At 43.0% G+C, this 21,292-nt stretch overlaps 1 protein-coding gene across 1 annotated transcript; it reads left to right on the forward strand.

The window, feature by feature from the left end:
* The first annotated feature begins 10,973 nt into the window (after positions 1-10,973).
* Positions 10,974-13,252, forward strand: LOC121456440 (C-C motif chemokine 3-like). Its single transcript, XM_041664584.1, has 3 exons — positions 10,974-11,111; positions 11,624-11,735; positions 11,943-13,252. Exons 1-3 carry the CDS (start codon positions 11,036-11,038, stop codon positions 12,031-12,033), a joined length of 279 nt encoding a protein of 92 aa, XP_041520518.1. The 5' UTR covers positions 10,974-11,035; the 3' UTR covers positions 12,034-13,252.
* Positions 13,253-21,292: the final 8,040 nt, after the last annotated feature.

Here is a 21,292-nt window from a genome sequence, read left to right on the forward strand (position 1 = left end):
TGTCTGATGCCTTTTTACAGAGGTGGGAGTTAGACACCAACCCACATGCAATCAGACTTGCTCTTCTTGAGGCTGATGTATGCTTACCTCAAGTGCAGTGCACAAGCCTCGCATCCTGTGCTCGTTTACATCTCTAGTCAAACTTGGGGAGACTGTCCTGCTTCAATGGCCGTGAAGGCCTGAATGATCATAACTGCCTTGCAATGCTGTGAAACCATAGGCAAATGCACCATAGGCATACCAGGGAGGCAAGCACCATCAAGCCTGTTAGGGCTCCTACTCCTGCCCACTCCTTCAGATGATCCATGGAGTGATCCAGGAAGATAGTCCTTCTGCCAGGCTGGTATCCATGTGTGTGGAGTTCACAGTCACAATCGCCACCCGCAACTTTTCCAGTTGTTGTTTGCATTCACCAGACCAATTACCTAAAAGATAGCTAGACAATTCTTTAAATTTTTCATATCACACACATAGCCCCGGATGGCTAGAAATGTCTGACAGACTATAGACTTAACATAACCCAGCTGCCATACCCCTGTGGCACATTCATTCTTGTCAGCTGAGTGCATGGAAGACACCTTCTCCCTCATGCACCTCTTTGGCTTCCCTAGCAGCTCAGCTGATCCTGCTTCTGCTCTGAAAGGGCCCCCGCTTAAACCGTATTTTAGGGAATTTGGGCGTTGTCAATCTCTCTGGCTACTTCCTGCTGAGCAGGGACATTGCATTCTTACGGGTATTTACTACAATCTACTGCCATTTTCCAGTCGTGCTCCATTCGCAGGTTCACAGGGACAGCACAGAGGCGGAGACTTCCCTTCCCCACCATGCTGTAAGGTGGAGGTGTGGCGGGGCTGAGTGGCCCAACCTGACCCCTGTCCGGCTGGTTGCCCTGGACTGGGACAGAGGTTCAGGCCAACAGATCTTACCCTGGTTGTGCTTCTATGCCCTGAGGCAGGTCCCAGTGTTTGCAGTTTTGCAGACCCTCAGCGCTGCTTGGCCTTGGAGCCGCCTAGAGCTCCTTGGTCTTGGAGCCACAGCTGCTCACACTCCACTACAAACTCTGGAGGTCTCCGTAACTCAAACCACATGAATATAATTCCCTTCCTTAGCATACCTTGTTCAGCAGCAAAATTCAGATCTCTACCAAGCCTACCCCAGGAAGACACATTAAGATTGCCAGAGACGGCAAACCAAAGAGCAATTGTGACACATTTAGCCAAAAACCTCTCCAAAGCGCTCCGTAACAGCTTGTTAAGAGCCAGAAAAATCAGGTGTGATGTTGAAGCGCCCATTCTAAAATCCCATTCTTAAACCGTCCACTTTGATCGTGGCTCTGACTTTAAACCATCCGCTTTGGTCACGGCCCTATTACCCCCACTCTCCCTTCTTCTACCGGTGAGAGCAGAAAACCCGCTTTTTGTCGCGGATCCCCAATCTTTACCTTGAGGATTATTTGGTGCATCCCCTGACTGCAGCAAGTTCTGGGCTCCACTGAGAGAGGTTTGGAGGTTCCCCGTACGAGGCCACCAACTGTCACGCCACCCTCGACCCGCAAGGATGACACAACCACCGGAGCTCTTCTCACTGCAGTTTATTCCAGGACCTTTATTCACTCTCTCTCTCTCTCTTCCTCTCTTTCCTTGACCTCTCTCTCCGTTTTCCTCTCTTTTTTTCCTCTCTCACCGGGCAAACCTCTCCCAGCCCTTAAGTAGGCACAGGCTGCCTGCCAATCCCGGATTACCAGGTGGGCACTGCCCATAGGCCCACACATATGCAAGCAGCTGATAATCATTGCGCGATCATAGCATAGGTCAGACTTTAGCCATAGGAGTTGATTATACATCTCCATCAGTTGTGATTCCACTCTGCTTGCTACACTTTCTATCCAATCACTTGTGATAGATTTTGCTGTTTGCTGAGGTTAATCAAGGTACATATGTCTACGTAATTTCATATCAATTTAAAGTTGGACAAATAAAAGGAAGAGTGTCTTCCTAAAGGAAATACAAGCCTGTGTTCTAGGCAAGGACTTAGAAATGTTTGAGGGGTGCGCTATTATTGATTTTCTTTGTTGGCATATGAAGGGCATTCACATTTTGTATGTGATATATATATTTCTTATCTTTTGCTCTGCAGAGTACAAAAGTTTGTTTTGCCCATATCAATGAACCTCACAGAGTCGTTATCTGATGCAAAATACATGAGGGTCTTATAGTTAGCAAGCTTTAGATCGGGCCACCAAACTCCAGCACACTGATGAGTGAAAAGAGGATGCTTCCCAAGTTCAGAAAAAGACAAGCTTTTAAAGGGGAATTGCCACAACTAGGGAGTACATGTCTTGGCATCTTGGGATTGGGTAAAGAAGATTTTTGAATCCAGTGGTCATTTTGGGGGGCACAAAACCCTAACAAAGCTACATAAATTGTTGTCAGGATATCTGCATGGAGATCCACATGTCTCTGCCCCAGATTAAAGGTGTGAGCCACCAATGACAAACTATAAACTAATGTTTTTGAATTGAAGCTAATAAAGTACCTATATTAGCCATTCTGAGGGTGAAAACAGAACAAGTTCGTACCCAGCTGTTAAGCTGGCTCCTGGGGAGAAGCATGAAAGTCCCCTAGCCTGCTGCTTTCCATTGTAGCTGGTACTTCTGGTGACTATCACCTGGCACTGGCATTTCTAACACTGTGAAGGTCCATCCTTGCAACTGGACTTTCTTTGGGACTCTAGTCTAAGCTTTTCCCTATGATCTCTTTATGTCTTTAAAGCCATTATTGCCTGGGTGACTCTAAATTACAAAGTTTAACTGCCAGAGCAAGGTATATTCTTATGTATAAAAGTATTGAGGAGCAGCTTTAATATTTTAAATCATAATATATATATATATATATATATATATACACACTTCATATATATACACACACATATTATATACATATGTGTGTGTGTTTGTATGTGTGTGTATGTATATATATATTTTGTTTTCAGGACAGGGAGATGAATCATCATACAAAAATGTAGTGTCATGCCTACACTACGGGATGGTTCACAAGTCGGGTAAGGGGCTGGTGATTAAAACACACACACACGTCATCCTTGAAACAAGAATGCCAATTTTATTGTGTTCCAGGGTAGCTTATACAGGGACTCTCCTTGACTAACAGCCACACCCTAGCTCTTGAGATTTTTCAGCTGCAAGCCAACCAGAAACCACTTTCCTGCTATCAGGAACTCATGAGGGTCTCGTGCCAAGAGCAGCTGCAAGCACAGGAAAACAAGTTGTTTACTTCGACAGGCAAGGGGGTCACAGAAAATTCAGGGTCTGAGGGTCTGCAGTCCCCAACACAAAAATCTATCCCAATCCAAACTATCTTGGAGATTTGTTGTTGCCTCCTAGTTAGGCCCACTCCACACCATCAACTTGAATCAAGATGGTGGTGAAATTATGTGGCATCTATGGCAATCCAAAATTTAAAATAGAAACATGCCTCATGGTTTCTTTGAAATTACTCATGTTTAGATTTTAAGTTACTAAATCCCAGTGTTACTAGTTAACTTTTTAACTAGTTTTATTTAACTTTAACAGATTTTTGACCATATTTAACAAAATAAACTCACGTAAACCAAGTCCAAATTTTTACTGTTCTGCTTTGTTTTCCTTTCCTTGTCACTGTGTCAGGGTCTCAGATTGACAGAGTGGCACAGAGGAACCTTTCAAATGAGCATGCCTGGGTCTAGTGAAGGAAGAGCCATAAGCTAACTCTAGAGCCAGCTTCTCAATAAAGAACAGCATAAAACAGTTTCAACATTACCGCCATCAAAAAGACATCTGAATTCCTGCTCATCTGAATTCTCAGCCTGTGGTGAGTGTTGACTGGCTGCTGTTGGTGCAAAGAGTATCCAAACCATTTTCCTGCTCATCTGAATTCCTGCTCATCTGAATTCTCAGCCTGTGGTGAGTGTTGACTGGCTGCTGTTGGTGCAAACAGTATCCAAACCATTTTCCTGCTCACCTGAATTCTCAGCCATGCGGTGAGTGTTGACTGGCTGCTGTTGGTGCAAACAGTATCCAAACCATTTTCCTGCTCATCTGAATTCCTGCTCATCTGAATTCCTGCTCACCTGAATTCTCAGCCATGCGGTGAGTGTTGACTGGCTGCTGTTGGTGCAAACAGTATCCAAACCATTTTCCTGCTCATCTGAATTCTCAGCCATGCGGTGGGTGTTGACTGGCTGCTGTTGGTGCAAACAGCATCCAAACCATTTTCATCTCAGTTCCATACTTGCATCCAAACTTGCAAGTACACCCGAAAACACAGACAAACATTTAAACAAAACAAGCATACACAATTTTCTCAAGAAATTGACAAAACTCTTTAACAAGACAAACAATTTTTTAAACAAAATTAACCTAGTATGGTCAATTTTTAAACTTATTTTATGCTTTGTTCCTCACATTTAGTATTTGCAGATATGAAATAAACACAGCAAACATATTTCATATCACCTGGCCTTCTACCACTTACTATATACCTTCATCCCATTTCTCTGATTTCATAAACATTGCTATTTAGGACAAATTTCTCTTCTTGTTTCCTTCCTTTAATTTTTTTTTTTTTGGTTTTTCGAGACAGGGTCTCTGTGCTTTTGGAGCCTGTCCTGGAACTAGCTCTTGTAGACCACGCTGGTCTCGAACTCACAGAGATCCTCCCGAGTGCTGGGATTAAAGGCATGCGCTACCACTGCCCGGCCATCCCTTTATTATTTTCATCTCCTGCCTTCTTTCTTGCTTTCCAATTAACATAAAAATTTTTATCAAAAACTTTCTGTAATTTCCTTTCTTTTGAAACCCAGAGGTTCTTCTGCCCTCAGTTGCAGAATGCTGCTCCTTCCCTCCTTCAAAATGGCAGCCCTCAAGATCCAGATGCCTGGCACACAGAGGTGGGTGAAGCAAGCTGCTCCAGCCCTGGTCCCTGCTCCAGCATGCGTGTCCCGGCACTTGCACATGCAACTGCCCAGATCATGATCTTTTAAGTCCACTGCTTTAAGGACCACCGCAGTGCCACTAGGCATGTAGACCGGGTACACAGCCTTAGCCAGTCTGAGCCCATAAACGGTTTCAGAGAGCAGGGTAACCCAGTCACAGTCTGGGAGGGAGCACGGGGACAACGCTGAGAGCTGTTGGGGGGGGGAGGGTCAGGTCCACGGAACAGCACTGTACCTCCTCATACACGTTCAGATCTGCCTGACAGTGCCTGGGGTGCCAGAACCCAGAGGCTGGATAACCTAGCGACTAGGGATAGAATCAAACATGACTGAAAATAATGCCAATGAAGTGATTCTTAATGATATTCTGCTGTATTTGTAGATTGGTGCCGAGCCCAATAGCCATCAGAGAGGCTTCATCCAGCAAATAATGGGAGCAGATGCAGACATCCACAGCCAAACACTAGGCAGAGCTCAGGGATCCTGCAGAAGATGGGGAGGAAGGCTTATAGGAGCCAAAGAGGTCAAGGGCACCACAAGAAAACCTAGAGAATCAACTAACCAGGGCTCATAGAAGCTAACAGAGACTGAACCTGTAACCAGAGAGCCTGTATGGGACTGACCTAATCCCTCTACATATATGTTACAGTTGTGTAGCCCAGCCGTCTTGTGGGACTCAAGTTGTTTTCATTTTATTTTACCTTTTGGTTTTGTTTGTTAAAGATTTGTTTTATTTTTAATTGCATATTGGTGTGTGTGTGGGGCGGGGGGGTATGTGCACCTAAGAGTGGGTGTTCATGAAAGCCAGCAGCATCTGGTGCCTCTGGAGTTGAAATATGGGCAGTTCTGAGCTGCCCAGCGTAAGTGCTGGGAACTGAACTCAGGTCTTCTGCAAGAGCCCTTTCTTTAAGCTGAGTTGTAGGTGGCGACTGCTCTTTCGTTTCCCAACTGCTCAGAGCCAAACCATCACACAGAAGCTATATTAATTACAAAACTGTTTGGCCAGTGACTCTAGCATATTCCTAGCTAGCTCTTATATGAGAAATTAACCCATTTCTATCAATCTGGGTATCACCATAAGGTTGTAACCTACCAGTAAAGTTCCTAAGGTTCTGGTTTGTCCTTCTCTGGCAGCTACATGGTGTCTCCTTGACTCTTCCTACTCTCTCTCTCTCTCTCTCTCTCTCTCTCTCTCTCTCTCTCTCTCTGTGTGTGTGTGTGTGTGTGTGTGTGTCTTTGCCTTTGTCTCTCTGTACCTCTGTCTCTTCTGATTTCCCACCTGGTTTTACTCTGCCATTGACCCAAACAGCTTTATTCATCAACCCATAAAAGTACCATATATACAGAAGGTCATCCCACATCATCTTCCCTTTTCTGTCTAATTAAAAAGCAAGGCTTTAACTTTAACATAGTAAAATTACATATAACAAAACAGGTTCAAGCAGGAATTACAGTTACAATATTTAGTTTATTTGTATCTGGTAAAATTAAAGAAAATATGCTAGCATCTATTTTATCCTTGTGAGTCTAAAATTTCATATCTTATTCATCTTTTATCATAATTAAGGAAAATTAAAACTATCTATCATCAACTCTTAAAAGACCTCAGAAGGAATAATATTACCTAAGTAAACAGAAAGTGCATTGTAAGAAACTTCTAAAACTCTAAAATTAACCAAACATCTTGCCGCCTGGACAGTCACCCAAAGTTCTTCTATAAGATTGGGGCACCCATCTTCAACCTACAGACCCATAGAATCTGGCAGACACTTTCATGAAGCAGGACATTTGAAGGCTGTTTTGCATATCTTGGCAATTTGTCAGTTACTTTCTTCATGATCCAGCAGAATGTCTGGCAGTTTCTTCTGTAAAGCAGGAACCCTAAAGGACTGTCTGAATCTCTGTAGGCAAGTTCAGCAGTCATTTTTCTGTGGGTCCTGTGTGTCCAGTTTATACAGCATACCATCAATCAGTCCAGGCAAGAGCAGTTTCTCGCCCAAATTGCTAACCAACTCCATAAGGAGCTTCTTCAATGCCTACCATCGTTTTGAAGTAAGTGGTGCTGCCAGAAACAGACATGTCTCACTGTCAAGAAAAGCCTAACTTCATGAAGCATTTTAAATGCCATATTCTGTAGGTCTTTGGAGTGCTGAAGATTATCTAACTAAAATATATCTCTGTATATCTAGAAAACCTAACTAACATGACTACAAGTTTGACTATTATAAATGACTATCAATTAATCTGTATTTCTTAACTACACATTATATTTTAAGCGAGCTACACAAACACAACACTTTAAATAAGAGCAGAAATACATATATACAGTGTAACAAATAGACCTTAATTTGTAACAATAGACCTCTTTTAAGTGAAAACAAATATTTATAAACAATCATTTTGAGAATTTGGATGTAGTTTTCTCCAAACTGTTTCCTGCTCCCTGTTGGGGGAAGTATTTTTAGAAAATCATAGAGAGCTTTTTGGGGGGAGAGGGAGTCCTTGTTCCATCAAACCACATTAGATTGTAAGGAATCCACAGGTTCTCGTCTTCTGTGGAAACAAAAGCAGAAGCTCTTTTCCAAAGCAACATAACTGTGGACCCAAATTTTGAAGTCAATACCTTAAAATATATATGTTGGTTTAGCTTAGCAGCCCCAGAATAAAATGTCTGTCTGCAGTAAAAGTTTGAAGAAAACACATAATATGCATAATCCAGATTCTCTGTGTATTTTTCATCTTTACATGGCTTATTTTGTCTTTACTCTTTTTCTATGACTATGTGTACTGTTTTATATTATTTTAACTGTCTCTTTAAACACTTTGTTCCATTTTTTTAAACCTATTTCTTTTATAATGGTCTATACTCTTTTTCTTCTCTCTCCCAAGCCTAAGTACATTTATCCAACACTGTGACGAGAGGTCATTTTCATCTGAATCTGTCTTTATTGTGTATCTGTAATCATTTTCTGACAAGCAGCACTTTGTTATTTTTTTAAATGCTAAGCAGATGTGGCTAGAACCAACTCTGCATCCCTGCCTGTTTTTTCTACCCTGTCAAACATGGTGGAGATACGTTTACCACCTCTGCAAGCCATGCTCACCACCCTAGTTCCAGGGACACAGTGGGTCTATGTCACCATTAAACAACTAGTATCATGTTGCTCACAAACCCCATTTAAGTTCAGGACCTCCTGAAAGAGCCATAGTTCATGCTTCCAGCGTGGACTAGGAAGCTGGGATCTTAAAGAAGTCATACATTTTTTTTGCAGCTAAAATTAAGTCAGGAAGACTTCTCTTAAAGGAGCCGTGCCTCTGCTTGCTGCTGACAAACACAGTCTATCTGAAAAATTGCAGTTACCAAGAAGCTGTGCTTAACTCTGTTCTTTTGTGTCTAGAACTCCTTCCCAAGCTCTCTCAGTTTTTATGTGGATGTAGTTGCCCTATGTTGGGTAGCAATTTATTGGAGTACAAAAGAATTTCACACTAACCTGTAATAGAGTATAACAAACTCTTATTGATTTTGGGGTAAACTCACAGAAAGAGTAGCAATCTGCAGTTCTCTGCACGTGCTAGGAACTGGAACCAAAGCCAGCAGCCAAGAGGCCCATGTACACATTACACCTGCATTTATAGGACATGAAACCACGCCCAAAGTGGGCCAGTATCTTAAAGGCTACTGGCTGAAGGACTTCCCACAGCATTGAGTCATCTCTCCAGCACATCCCACACCAGGTTCAATTTCCAGTGTAGACTAAAGTAGGTGACTACATAGATGTTAGGAAGTTGGAAGTGGTGGGAGCAGAGAGAGGAGTGACTGTGACTTCCTGAAGCTGGATAAGACAAGATGTTTTTGGAGGATAGACAATACAGAAGTCAGGGGGTGGATGGAGTCAAGTACCAAGATATAGAATCAGATCTACAGTGGATGAACACACACACACACACACACACACACACACACACACACACACCAGAGGAAATGGCAAGAACTCAGGCAGGAAATGAAGGGCTCACCACAAAATGAAGGGATGGAATCATGAGTCCTTGCTTCTCCTGGATGTGAGAAGGAAGCCTAACTCCAGGATGCTGTTTTTGTCTTCATGAGTGATGGGTCCTTGCCTACTGTGACCTATGGACAGCCCAAGGTAGACCTAACAAGGTGTTATTATCAATTAGCCCATTCATGGGGCCACAGCTGACAAACAAGAGCAGAGACTGATACCCAGGGAAGTGAAACCACGGTGGGGAAACTAGAAAGAAATCAATGGACAGAGCTGGATCATGGGAAGTGCGGGAAGTGAGAAGAGGCAAGCAGAGCAGTCAGAGGGAAGGACAAAGAAGAGGAGTTGCCCCACCAGACTCCCTGGACTCATAAGTAGGATACTGAGCTGTGGTGGGGCTGTGGGAAGGCTGAGTGAACGGTGAATCTAGGACATAGATTAAGCCCCTCCACACTAACTGAAAGGGGGTTCACTGTGTTGACTACTGGCTACTTTCTGTTATGGCCACCTGATGGAGCTTGGTGTTTCCTGTAAAGATTAAGATCTTGTCACTATGGTCTTTCTTTTCCTTCTCTTCCCATCAGCATTTATCTCTATGAGGAGTTTTTAAGCATAATACATTTTAGTCAATCTGTGATTTACTCATTTACCAAACATGCATTAAGCCTCACTATGTGTCAGGACATCTAGCTTTGTTGCAGATGCAGTGGAAAGTATTGCTGACAGTGAACCGTCTTGCTGACCAGTTCTATGTGTGACCCTAAGCCATTGTTCCTAAAAACATTAATCCACCACATAAGCATTTCTAAGACTCTTCTAACTCAAACCTTCCATGACTTCCCCAATGTGTGTACTGAACACATACTATGCATGTAAGCATGCCATTTTCCAATCCAAGTGAAAAAACATGGTGAAAGACAATTTCCTGGTTTAGAGATTCATATGAAAAGTCTTACAACCCTATAGACACTGCGGATTATAGATTCCATCCATTGCCTTCATTCGAAAGAACTAAATTAGTAACTTGGTCAGGAAACCCACCCTGTTAGACTCGACATGTGCTAGGATGTGTTATCCAGACTCTACCAGTAAGACACGGTCTGAATTTGGTTAAAACCAATGGGACATCATTCACATTTTAAAACAAAACTTTACATGGATGACCAAGGACGCACTGCAGTAAGTGTTGTTATGCTGGAAATAGGAAGTGTCCCGCGCTGAAAGTGGCTGATATGGCAGTTTCACATCCTCTTCCAGCTCTCAGAAACTAAATCCTGGGAATGAACGTGGCTTCTAAGAAGTGAGAGAGTGATGAAGGGGGTGGATGACTGATGGTTTCCAGCAGAAACAGTAAATAGATAAAGAACATGGACTGTTAAGAAGGTCCTGATGAGATTGGACACAGTCAGGGTGTATTGTTTTGGGAGACAGGGTCTCACATACCCATGGTTAGCCTCAAGCCAATGATGTAGCTGAGGATGACCATGAACTTCTGGTTCTGATGCCTCCAGCTTGAGAGGGCTGGGATTACAGGTAGGTCTCCCCACTCCTGGCTTTCCTGGGAGGTAGTTTCTAATGAAACTAGTGATTATGACACTGTTCTTTAGAATTGATAGCAAATGGGAAGAAACGTTGAATGCCCCATCCCTGGTGAAACCACCATTGCCCTTGATCTTGACTTTTCTTTATGCCTCTTGCTACCAGCTTTAGGAATCACCAGGAGGAATGGAAACAGAGCCTGTGTGCTTTAAAGACTATAAGAATAGGTCACGAGTTGAGAGCTGGGACTACGTCTTGGGGATTCTATTCTTAGGGATCCTGAGCCCCATGTATTCACCGAGGGCCCTGGGTTGTGCAATATCCAACATGACACCATTGTTGTGCTGAAAACTTTCCCTCCACACCCCCGGATTTCATTTCCCCTTCTTCCAGGGCTGCCTATAAAGAGAAGGAGCATATGTCATCAGATACCAGCAGAACACAAGCGGCAGTGAGGACCGGTCTCTGCTGACAAGCCCCAGCTCCATCACCTGCTCTGCAACATGAAGGTCCCCACAGCTGCCCTTGCTGTCCTTCTCTGCACCATGGCTCTCTGTGACCAAGTCTTCTCAGCTCGATGTAAGTCCACATGGCTACAGCGCATGTCCCCACGCTGGTCTTGGGCAGACCACAGCAGTCTTTTCTGTGGCTTCAGAGTCTACAAGAGAGAAGAAACTGATCTTTCTCTTTAAGATTTTTATTTTTCTCTCTGTAGGGTGAGGATGTCTAGCCTCATGTAGGTACCTGGGACTTGAAGTGAACAGGGGGAGTGATGTCAATCACTTACCAGCCAGCCCTAGGATGCCTAACTCTGTCTCTGGGATGCCTTAGGCCATGCCCCAGGTGTCCTTTGCTAATTTCTTGTATCAGAGAAAGCTGTGGAAGGGATGTGGAGTAACCTACAGAGAAAGAGGAAGCCCATAGTTTAGAGCAAGAAAGAGACCAGAAACAGAAACAAAGACAGATACAGAAGTCTTTTCTAGTCCCAAATGCGGTCAGAGCCCTAGCCTTCCTTACCCTGCCAAGAAAGTGTGTTGGCTGATTTTCCTGCTCAATGGTGACTTGAACACACTCTGACTTTCCCCTTTCAGATGATGCTGACACCCCAATCTCCTGCTGCTTCTCCTATAGCCGGCACATTAACCGCAGATTCATTTCTGACTATTTTCAGACCAGCATCCATTGCTCTCAGCCAGGTGTCATGTAAGTTCTCCTGCTTTCTCTGAAATTGTGGGTTGTGGAAGGGGGTTATGGAGGTTTCAAAGCCTTGGGTGTGGGGGAGCACAGGAACCTCTAAAGGGGACCAGTGAGAGAGGCTCTTTAGAGCATCACTGATGATGTGTGGAATGGAGACTCCGCAGAGGACTTCAGACTCTAGTTCTAGTTCTTGACCCTCATCTCTCTCCACAGTTTCCTAACCAAGAGAAACCGGCAGGTCTGCGCTGACCCCAAAGAAACCTGGGTGCAAGAATACATCGCTGACCTGGAGCTGAATGCCTGAGAGGCTTGGAGGCAGTGAGGTGTCCCAAGTCCACAAGAGTACACAGCTAAAGTACAGGTGACCGTCCAATAGTGAGATCCATGGGAAGTATGTATACACTCCACATGGAGAACCCGACTGCAGAGCTTCAGGGACACTTGCCTTTTGGATAGTCACCGTCAATTCTGTAGACATCTTGTGGAAGCATGACATTTCTCCCTTCCAAAATATCCCAGGAGTGGATAAATCGTTCATTGAGATAACCTGACTTTTCCTCTGCAGGCAACTGGATACCTTTTCCCACGCTGTGAAGTTCTGGTTTGAAAACATTCACTCAGCCAAACCTTTGTTCTAATAGTGTAATCTGCATAAGTTAGTCCCCCACAATTACCCTTATTGACAGGATTCATTGCCAATAGTGGAGCCCTAGGCAGGAGGAATTGAGCACAGTCACAATATGTCTGCTCTTACCTGATAAACAGGTCTGGGTGGCCCTGAATTCTCTAACAACAGACTCGGGAAGGTGGAATCTACTGGCCTTTTGCTCTAACCCAACAAGCTAGTAATATTCTGTATTTACCCTTGGTTTCTTGGTTTCAATTAACACAATAGCATAGCCAAGGACATTAACTGTTTATGCCTTTGCCACTAGAGATGCAGGAGAAAGGCTTGAGTCCATACACCAACCTCAGAAAGAAATCAGTTCTCACCCGGTGTTGGCAGGCACCCTGCTGGAGCCAGAAGTCTCCAGACTGATTCCCTTTAACTCAGCCAGCTAGATACTGTTGAGAATCAAACACCTTGCCTTCCTCCCAAGCCCGGGAGTAGTTGCTATGGTTACCAAAGCCTTATTCCCAGTCACCAGGGAAAGAAGCAGAAATGTTCAGAAAGCACAGCAGCAGTGCTGGGCTTTTCTACGATTATTAACCATAAGCTTCCAGCTCCACTTAAGAAATGTAGTTAGTGCATGAAAATGTCTTCTTAGAATTCTGTCGTGATTTAAAGTCCCATTCTTAATCAATCCTCCCGATATCTGCCAGGGAGTTTCCTAGTCATGCCTCTCCCTCTGAGATGTAAGAAGAGGCTTCCTGTATCTGTTTCTGTGAGTCTGTGAAAGGCATGCTTGATACTATTGTAACTGCCTATCAAATTGTTAATTTGTCTGTATGATATAAAAAATGAAAGTCTTGTGGGGAATGATCCTTTTCCTTCCTCGCCCAAAGAATAAAGAAACCTGCAGAAGAAACGTGCTTGACTCTGTTTGTTCTACCCCTCAGATCCCGTTGCCCAGCAAGTTTTCACTTGCTGTAGACATCATTCTGGACCCGGAGGGAGAGCTGAGGCTGGGACTCAGCAGCCCCTGTTAGTGAGGCAATCAGAAACCTATGAGCCCGGTGTGAAGCAGGGATCTAAGCCTCAAAACAGCCCAGTCACCTCCACAGCTCCATCTCCTGTACACTGTCTGCTGCCAAGTAGCCACACACAGGGACTCTCAACTTCAATTCTAATTTAATTTTGTAATTTATTTAATTGTCACACTTGTGTTTGTGACTCTTCGTTCTGAACGATCTCAGGGTACTTTCCAACACCCATTCCCTCTCCCCCCTGCTCACACTGTGTTTGGTGGCAGTGGGAGTGGCTGTCACCAGCCTGTTCTAGGTAGATATGGTGACAAGATCACATGCTGACAAAGAAACAATGGATGCTTTGTTTACACAGAGGAATAATAAATATGCTCTTATATAAGTGACTGGGATTGAGATTTTTTATTTTTTTCTTTTTCTGGAAAATCAGAATTACAGATGAAGAGGAATAACAGCAAACAATAAAAAGATGTAAAATAGAATCCCAGGGTGGAGGGAAGGTTCGAGACAGGGTTTCTCTGTACCTTTGGAGCCTGTCCTAGAACTAGCTCTTGTAGACCAGGCTGGCCTCGAACTCACAGAGATCCGCCTGCCTCTGCCTCCCGAGTGCTGGGATTAAAAGCATGCGCAAGCACCGCCGGCTTAACCAAGCTTTTTAAGAACCGTTTTGAGGATTGCTCCAAACTCGGTGTGTTTTATACCATGTCCATTTGATCTGGCTTTTTGTTGTTGTTGTTTTGAGTCAAGTCTCACTCTATAGTCCTGTCTAGCCCGAAGCTCAGAGATTTGACTGCCTTTGCCACCTGATTGCTGAGATTAATGGCACAACTACGCCATATTTTCCTTACCCCCAAAGCTTATGTATTGAGATATTAGTCCCCAGTACAACCGTGTTCAGAGGTGATTGGTGATGAGGGCTCTAGCCTCATGAATTGTATTGAAGTCATACTTGAATGGGTTTAGAGAGTTGGGTGGGATTTCTGTGATAGCAGCAAGACCTATTTCTTCGTTGCTTCTCTTCACATGCCTCTGCCATGATGAGGCCTCACCCTTGGCTGAAAGTACCGTGGCCAACTTCAGAAACCATGAGAGGAAATAAACTTTTCTTCCTTTGAACTGAGGTTCTCGGGTGTGTTGTCAGGGCGATCGAGAGCAGGCTAAAGCACCTGCCAGTGCGGCAGTGCACCTGAGACTGCACAATCAACCATCCCTACCTGTCAGAAAGGGAAAGCTGGGCTCAGAGAGCTAAAACTACTTTACCAAAATCAGAACAGAAATGATACAACCAAGTCACCACACTCAACTTTTACTTGCAGACTCCTCTATTCTACTGACCTGCAGCAACCGCCCAGTCAAGCAACTACCCCAGATCAAGCAAGTCAGTGGTCCAATAGAGAAGCACTCCTGGGGCTGGCAGGATGGATAAAGGTACCTGCCACCAAGCCTCATGGCATGGTTTAGCTCCAGGTCCTATGTGGTAGAGAGAGAACCAACTTCTTCAAATAATCCTCTGATCTCCACATGCACAGAAAACGAACAAATGAAAATTATTTTTTCAAAAGGAGAGGCTACCATTACTGAAGCCTCCTTGTCCCCAGGTTGGCAGGGTTGTCTGTAAGTGACATCATTTCTTTCCTGAAGTTCCACCAGCAAAGGGGGCAGTTACTTAAGCCTCTTACTTTACCTGCAAACTATGGAACTGTCAATCAACCAGCCATTACTGTTCTAATGAGGGAAGCTGACCTGAGAACTTTGGGCCCTTTAAATATCTCCTGGCTGTCCAGTGAGTCGCTAGTTCAGCTGCCCAAACCGTAGGAGACCTCAGTTTACCTGCAGAAACCGCCAGAGCTGTCAAGGTCACAGTGGAATCTCCTGCATCAGCTCTAAGCGACATTATGTGGGTGTCTGTGTTTCACTCACCATCATTCCAGATAACCTGAGATCACCCCAAAAGCTATGTTTGCCTCTAGCAGCCCAGCAGCTTCAGATGACACTGTCTACAGCTGTGTCTCTGAGCATCTTAAGATGTCTTTAGTAGAAAGGGGAGAAGCATGTGTTCATGACAGTTCAGTCGGTAGAGCATGAGACTCTTAATCAGGGCCATGGGTTCGAGCCCCATGTTGGGAGCCACAATGTAACGGTGCAAACAAATGCAGACAGATTGTAAATATATATATATATATATATATATATATATATATATATATATATCTTTAATGGAGAAATAGACTTAGAGAACCACCATTCCCGCGGAGACCAGGAAAGCAGAAGCAGTGGCTGGGAGCATGCTCGCCAAATTTATAGGCAAACATTAGCCCAAGGCGAACACGCCCCCTAAGGGCGGGACTTATCCCTACACCTATGTTCTAGGCAAGGACTTAGAAATGTTTGAGGGGTGGGCTATTATTGATTTTCTTTGTTGGCATATGAAGGGCATTCACATTTTGTATGTGATATACATATTTCTTATCTTTTGCTCTGCAGAGTACAAAAGTTTGTTTTGCCCATATCAATGAACCTCACAGAGTCGTTATCTGATGCAAAATACATGAGGGTCTTATAGTTTAGCAAGCTTTAGATCGGGCCACCAAACTCCAGCACACTGATGAGTGAAAAGAGGATGCTTCCCAAGTTCAGAAAAAGACAAGCTTTTAAAGGGGAATTGCCACAACTAGGGAGTACATGTCTTGGCATCTTGGGATTGGGTAAAGAAGATTTTTGAATCCAGTGGTCATTTTGGGGGGCACAAAACCCTAACAAAGCTACATAAATTGTTGTCAGGATATCTGCATGGAGATCCACGTGTCTCTACCCCAGATTAAAGGTGTGAGTCACCAATGACCAACTATAAATTAATGTTTTTGAATTGAAGCTAATAAAGTACCTATATTAGCCATTCTGAGGGTGAAAACAGAACAAGTTCGTACCCAGCTGTTAAGCTGGCTCCTGGGGAGAAGCACGAAAGTCCCCTAGCCTGCTGCTTTCCATTGTAGCTGGTACTTCTGGTGACTATCACCTGGCACTGGCATTTCTAACACTGTGAAGGTCCATCCTTGCAACTGGACTTTCTTTGGGACTCTAGTCTAAGCTTTTCCCTATGATCGATTTATGTCTTTAAAGCCATTATTGCCTGGGTGAATCTAAATTACAAAGTTTAACTGCCAGAGCAAGGTATATTCTTATGTATAAAAGCATTGAGGAGCAGCTTTAATATTTTAAAATCATATTATTTATATATATACACATCATATATATATACACACACATATTATATACATATGTGTGTGTTTGTATGTGTGTGTGTGTATATATATATATATATATATATATATATATATCTTGTTTTCAGGACAGGGAGATGAATCATCATACAAAAATATAGTGTCATGCCTACACTACGGGATGGTCCACAAGTCGGGTAAGGGGCTGGTGATTAAAACACACACACACACACACACAAACACACACACACATCATCCTTGAAACAAGAATGCCAATTTTATTGTGTTCCAGGGTAGCTTATACAGGGACTCTCCTTGACTAACAGCCATGCCCTAGCTCTTGAGATTTTTCAGCTGCAAGCCAACCAGAAACCACTTTCCTGCTATCAGGAACTCATGAGGGTCTCGTGCCGAGAGCAGCTGCAAGCACAGGAAAACAAGTTGTTTACTTCGACAGGCAAGGGAGTCACAGAAAATTCAGGGTCTGAGGGTCTGCAGTCCCCAACACAAAAATCTATCCCAATCCAAACTATCTTGGAGATTTGTTGTTGCCTCCTAGTTAGGCCCACTCCACACCATCAACTTGAATCAAGATGGTGGTGAAATTATGTGGCATCTATGGCAATCCAAAATTTAAAATAGAAACATGCCTCATGGTTTCTTTGAAATTACTCGTGCGTAGATTTTAAGTTACTAAATCCCAGTGTTACTAGTTAACTTTTTAACGAGTTTTATTTAACTTTAACAGATTTTTGACCATATTTAACAAAATAAACTCATGTAAACCAAGTCCAAATTTTTACTGTTCTGCTTTGTTTTCTTTTCCTTGTCACTGTGTCAGGGTCTCAGATTGACAGAGTGGCACAGAGGAACCTTTTAAATGAGCATGCCTGGGTCTAGTGAAGGAAGAGCCATAAGCTAACTCTAGAGCCAGCTTCTCAATAAAGAACAGCATAAAACAGTTTCAACATTACCGCCATCAAAAAGACATCTGAATTCCTGCTCATCTGAATTCTCAGCCATACGGTGGGTGGTGACTGGCTGCTGTTGGTGCAAACAGTATCCAAACCATTTTCATCTCAGTTCCATACTTGCATCCAAACTTGCAAGTACACCAGAAAACACAGACAAACATTTAAACAAAACAAGCATACACAATTTTCTCAAGAAATTGACAAAACTCTTTAACAAGACAAACAATTTTTTAAACAAAATTAACCTAGTATGGTCAATTTTTAAACTTGTTTTATGCATTTTTTCCTCAAATTTAGTATTTGCAGATATGAAATAAACACAGCAAACATATTTCACATCACCTGGCCTTCTACCACTTACTATATAGCTTCAGCCCATTTCTCTGATTTCATAAACATTGCTATTTAGGACAAATTTCTCTTCTTGTTTCCTTCCTTTAATTTTTTTTTTTTTTTTTTTTTTTTTTTTTTTTGGTTTTTCGAGGCAGGGTTTCTCTGTGGTTTTGGAGCCTGGCCTGGAACTAGCTCTTGTAGACCACACTGGTCTCGAACTCACAGAGATCCTCCTGCCTCTACCTCCCGAGTGCTGGGATTAAAGGCATGCGCTACCACTGCCCGGCCATCCCTTTATTATTTTCATCTCCTGCCTTCTTTCTTGATTTCCAATTAACATAAAAATTTTTATCAAAAACTTTCTGTAATTTCTTTTGAAACCCAGAGGTTCTTCTGCCCTCAGTTGCAGAATGCTGCTCCTTCCCACCTTCAAAATGGCAGCCCTCAAGATCCAGATGCCTGGCACACAGAGGTGGGTGAAGCAAGCTGCTCCAGCCCTGGTCCCTGCTCCAGCATGCGTGTCCCGGCACTTGCACATGCAACTGCCCAGATCATGATCTTTTAAGTCCACTGCTTTAAGGACCACCGCAGTGCCACTAGGCATGTAGACCGGGTACACAGCCTTAGCCAGCCTGAGCCCATAAACGGTTTCAGAGAGCAGGGTAACCCAGTCACAGTCTGGGAGGGAGCACGGGGACAACGCTGAGAGCTGTTGGGGGGGGGGGGGAGGGTCAGGTCCACGGAACAGCACTGTACCTCCTCATACACGTTCAGATCTGCCTGACAGTGCCTGGGGTGCCAGAACCCAGAGGCTGGATAACCTAGCGACTAGGGATAGAATCAAACATGACTGAAAATAATGCCAATGAAGTGATTCTTAATGATATTCTGCTGTATTTGTAGATTGGTGCCGAGCCCAATAGCCATCAGAGAGGCTTCATCCAGCAAATAATGGGAGCAGATGCAGACATCCACAGCCAAACACTAGGCAGAGCTCAGGGATCCTGCAGAAGATGGGGAGGAAGGCTTATAGGAGCCAAAGAGGTCAGGGGCACCACAAGAAAACCTACAGAATCAACTAACCAGGGCTCATAGAAGCTAACAGAGACTGAACCTGTAACCAGAGAGCCTGTATGGGACTGACCTAATCCCTCTACATATATGTTACAGTTGTGTAGCCCAGCCGTCTTGTGGGACTCAAGTTGTTTTCATTTTATTATACCTTTTGGTTTTGTTTGTTAAAGATTTGTTTTATTTTTAATTGCATATTGGTGTGTGTGTGTGTGTGTGTGTGTGTGTGTGTGTGTGTGTGTGTGTATGTGCACCTAAGAGTGGGTGTTCATGAAAGCCAGCAGCATCTGGTGCCTCTGGAGTTGAAATATGGGCAGTTCTGAGCTGCCCAGCGTAAGTGCTGGGAACTGAACTCAGGTCTTCTGCAAGAGCCCTTTCTTTAAGCTGAGTTGTAGGTGGCGACTGCTCTTTCGTTTCCCAACTGCTCAGACCCAAACCATCACACAGAAGCTATATTAATTACAAAACTGTTTGGCCAGTGACTCTAGCATATTCCTAGCTAGCTCTTATATGAGAAATTAACCCATTTCTATCAATCTGGGTATCACCATAAGGTTGTAACCTACCAGTAAAGTTCCTAAGGTTCTGGTTTGTCCTTCTCTGGCAGCTACATGGTGTCTCCTTGACTCTTCCTACTCTCTCTCTCTCTCTCTCTCTCTCTCTCTCTGTCTCTCTTTGCCTCTGTCTCTCTGTACCTCTGTCTCTTCTGATTTCCCACCTGGTTTTACTCTGCCATTGACCCAAACAGCTTTATTCATCAACCCATAAAAGTACCATATATACAGAAGGTCATCCCACATCATCTTCCCTTTTCTGTCTAATTAAAAAGCAAGGCTTTAACTTTAACATAGTAAAATTACATATAACAAAACAGGTTCAAGCAGGAATTACAGTTACAATATTTAGTTTATTTGTATCTGGTAAAATTAAAGAAAATATGCTAGCATCTATTTTATCCTTGTGAGTCTAAAATTTCATATCTTATTCATCTTTTATCATAATTAAGGAAAATTAAAACTATCTATCATCAACTCTTAAAAGACCTCAGAAGGAATAATATTACCTAAGTAAACAGAAAGTGCATTGTAAGAAACTTCTAAAACTCTAGAATTAACCAAACATCTTGCCGCCTGGACAGTCACCCAAAGTTCTTCTATAAGATTGGGGCACCCATCTTCAACCTACAGACCCATAGAATCTGGCAGACACTTTCATGAAGCAGGACATTTGAAGGCTGTTTTGCATATCTTGGCAATTTGTCAGTTACTTTCTTCATGATCCAGCAGAATGTCTGGCAGTTTCTTCTGTAAAGCAGGAACCCTAAAGGACTGTCTGAATCTCTGTAGGCAAGTTCAGCAGTCATTTTTCTGTGGGTCCTGTGTGTCCAGTTTATACAGCATACCATCAATCAGTCCAGGCAAGAGCAGTTTCTCGCCCAAATTGCTAACCAACTCCATAAGGAGCCTCTTCAATGCCTATCATCGTTTTGAAGTAAGTGGTGCTGCCAGAAACAGATATGTCTCACTGTCAAGAAAAGCCTAACTTCATGAAGCATTTTAAATGCCATATTCTGTAGGTCTTTGGAGTGCTGAAGATTATCTAACTAAAATATATCTCTGTATATCTAGAAAACCTAACTAACATGACTACAAGTTTGACTATTATAAATGACTATCAATTAATCTGTATTTCTTAACTACACATTATATTTTAAGCAAGCTACACAAACACAACACTTTAAATAAGAGCAGAAATACATATATACAGTGTAACAAATTGACCTTAATTTGTAACAATAGACCTCTTTTAAGTGAAAACAAATATTTATAAACAATCATTTTGAGAATGTGGATGTAGTTTTCTCCAAACTGTTTCCTGCTCCCTGTTGGGGGAAGTATTTTTAGAAAATCATAGAGAGCTTTTTGGGGGGAGAGGGAGTCCTTGTTCCATCAAACCACATTAGATTGTAAGGAATCCACAGGTTCTCGTCTTCTGTGGAAACAAAAGCAGAAGCTCTTTTCCAAAGCAACATAACTGTGGACCCAAATTTTGAAGTCAATACCTTAAAATATATATGTTGGTTTAGCTTAGCAGCCCCAGAATAAAATGTCTGTCTGCAGTAAAAGTTTGAAGAAAACACATAATATGCATAATCCAGATTCTCTGTGTATTTTTCATCTTTACATGGCTTATTTTGTCTTTACTCTTTTTCTATGACTATGTGTACTGTTTTATATTATTTTAACTGTCTCTTTAAACACTTTGTTTCATTTTTTTAAACCTATTTCTTTTATAATGGTCTATACTCTTTTTCTTC

This window comes from Microtus oregoni, unplaced genomic scaffold, assembly GCF_018167655.1.
Source record: "Microtus oregoni isolate MIOR12 unplaced genomic scaffold, Mior012 000015F_ref0000493, whole genome shotgun sequence".
Taxonomy (NCBI): Eukaryota; Metazoa; Chordata; class Mammalia; order Rodentia; family Cricetidae; genus Microtus; species Microtus oregoni.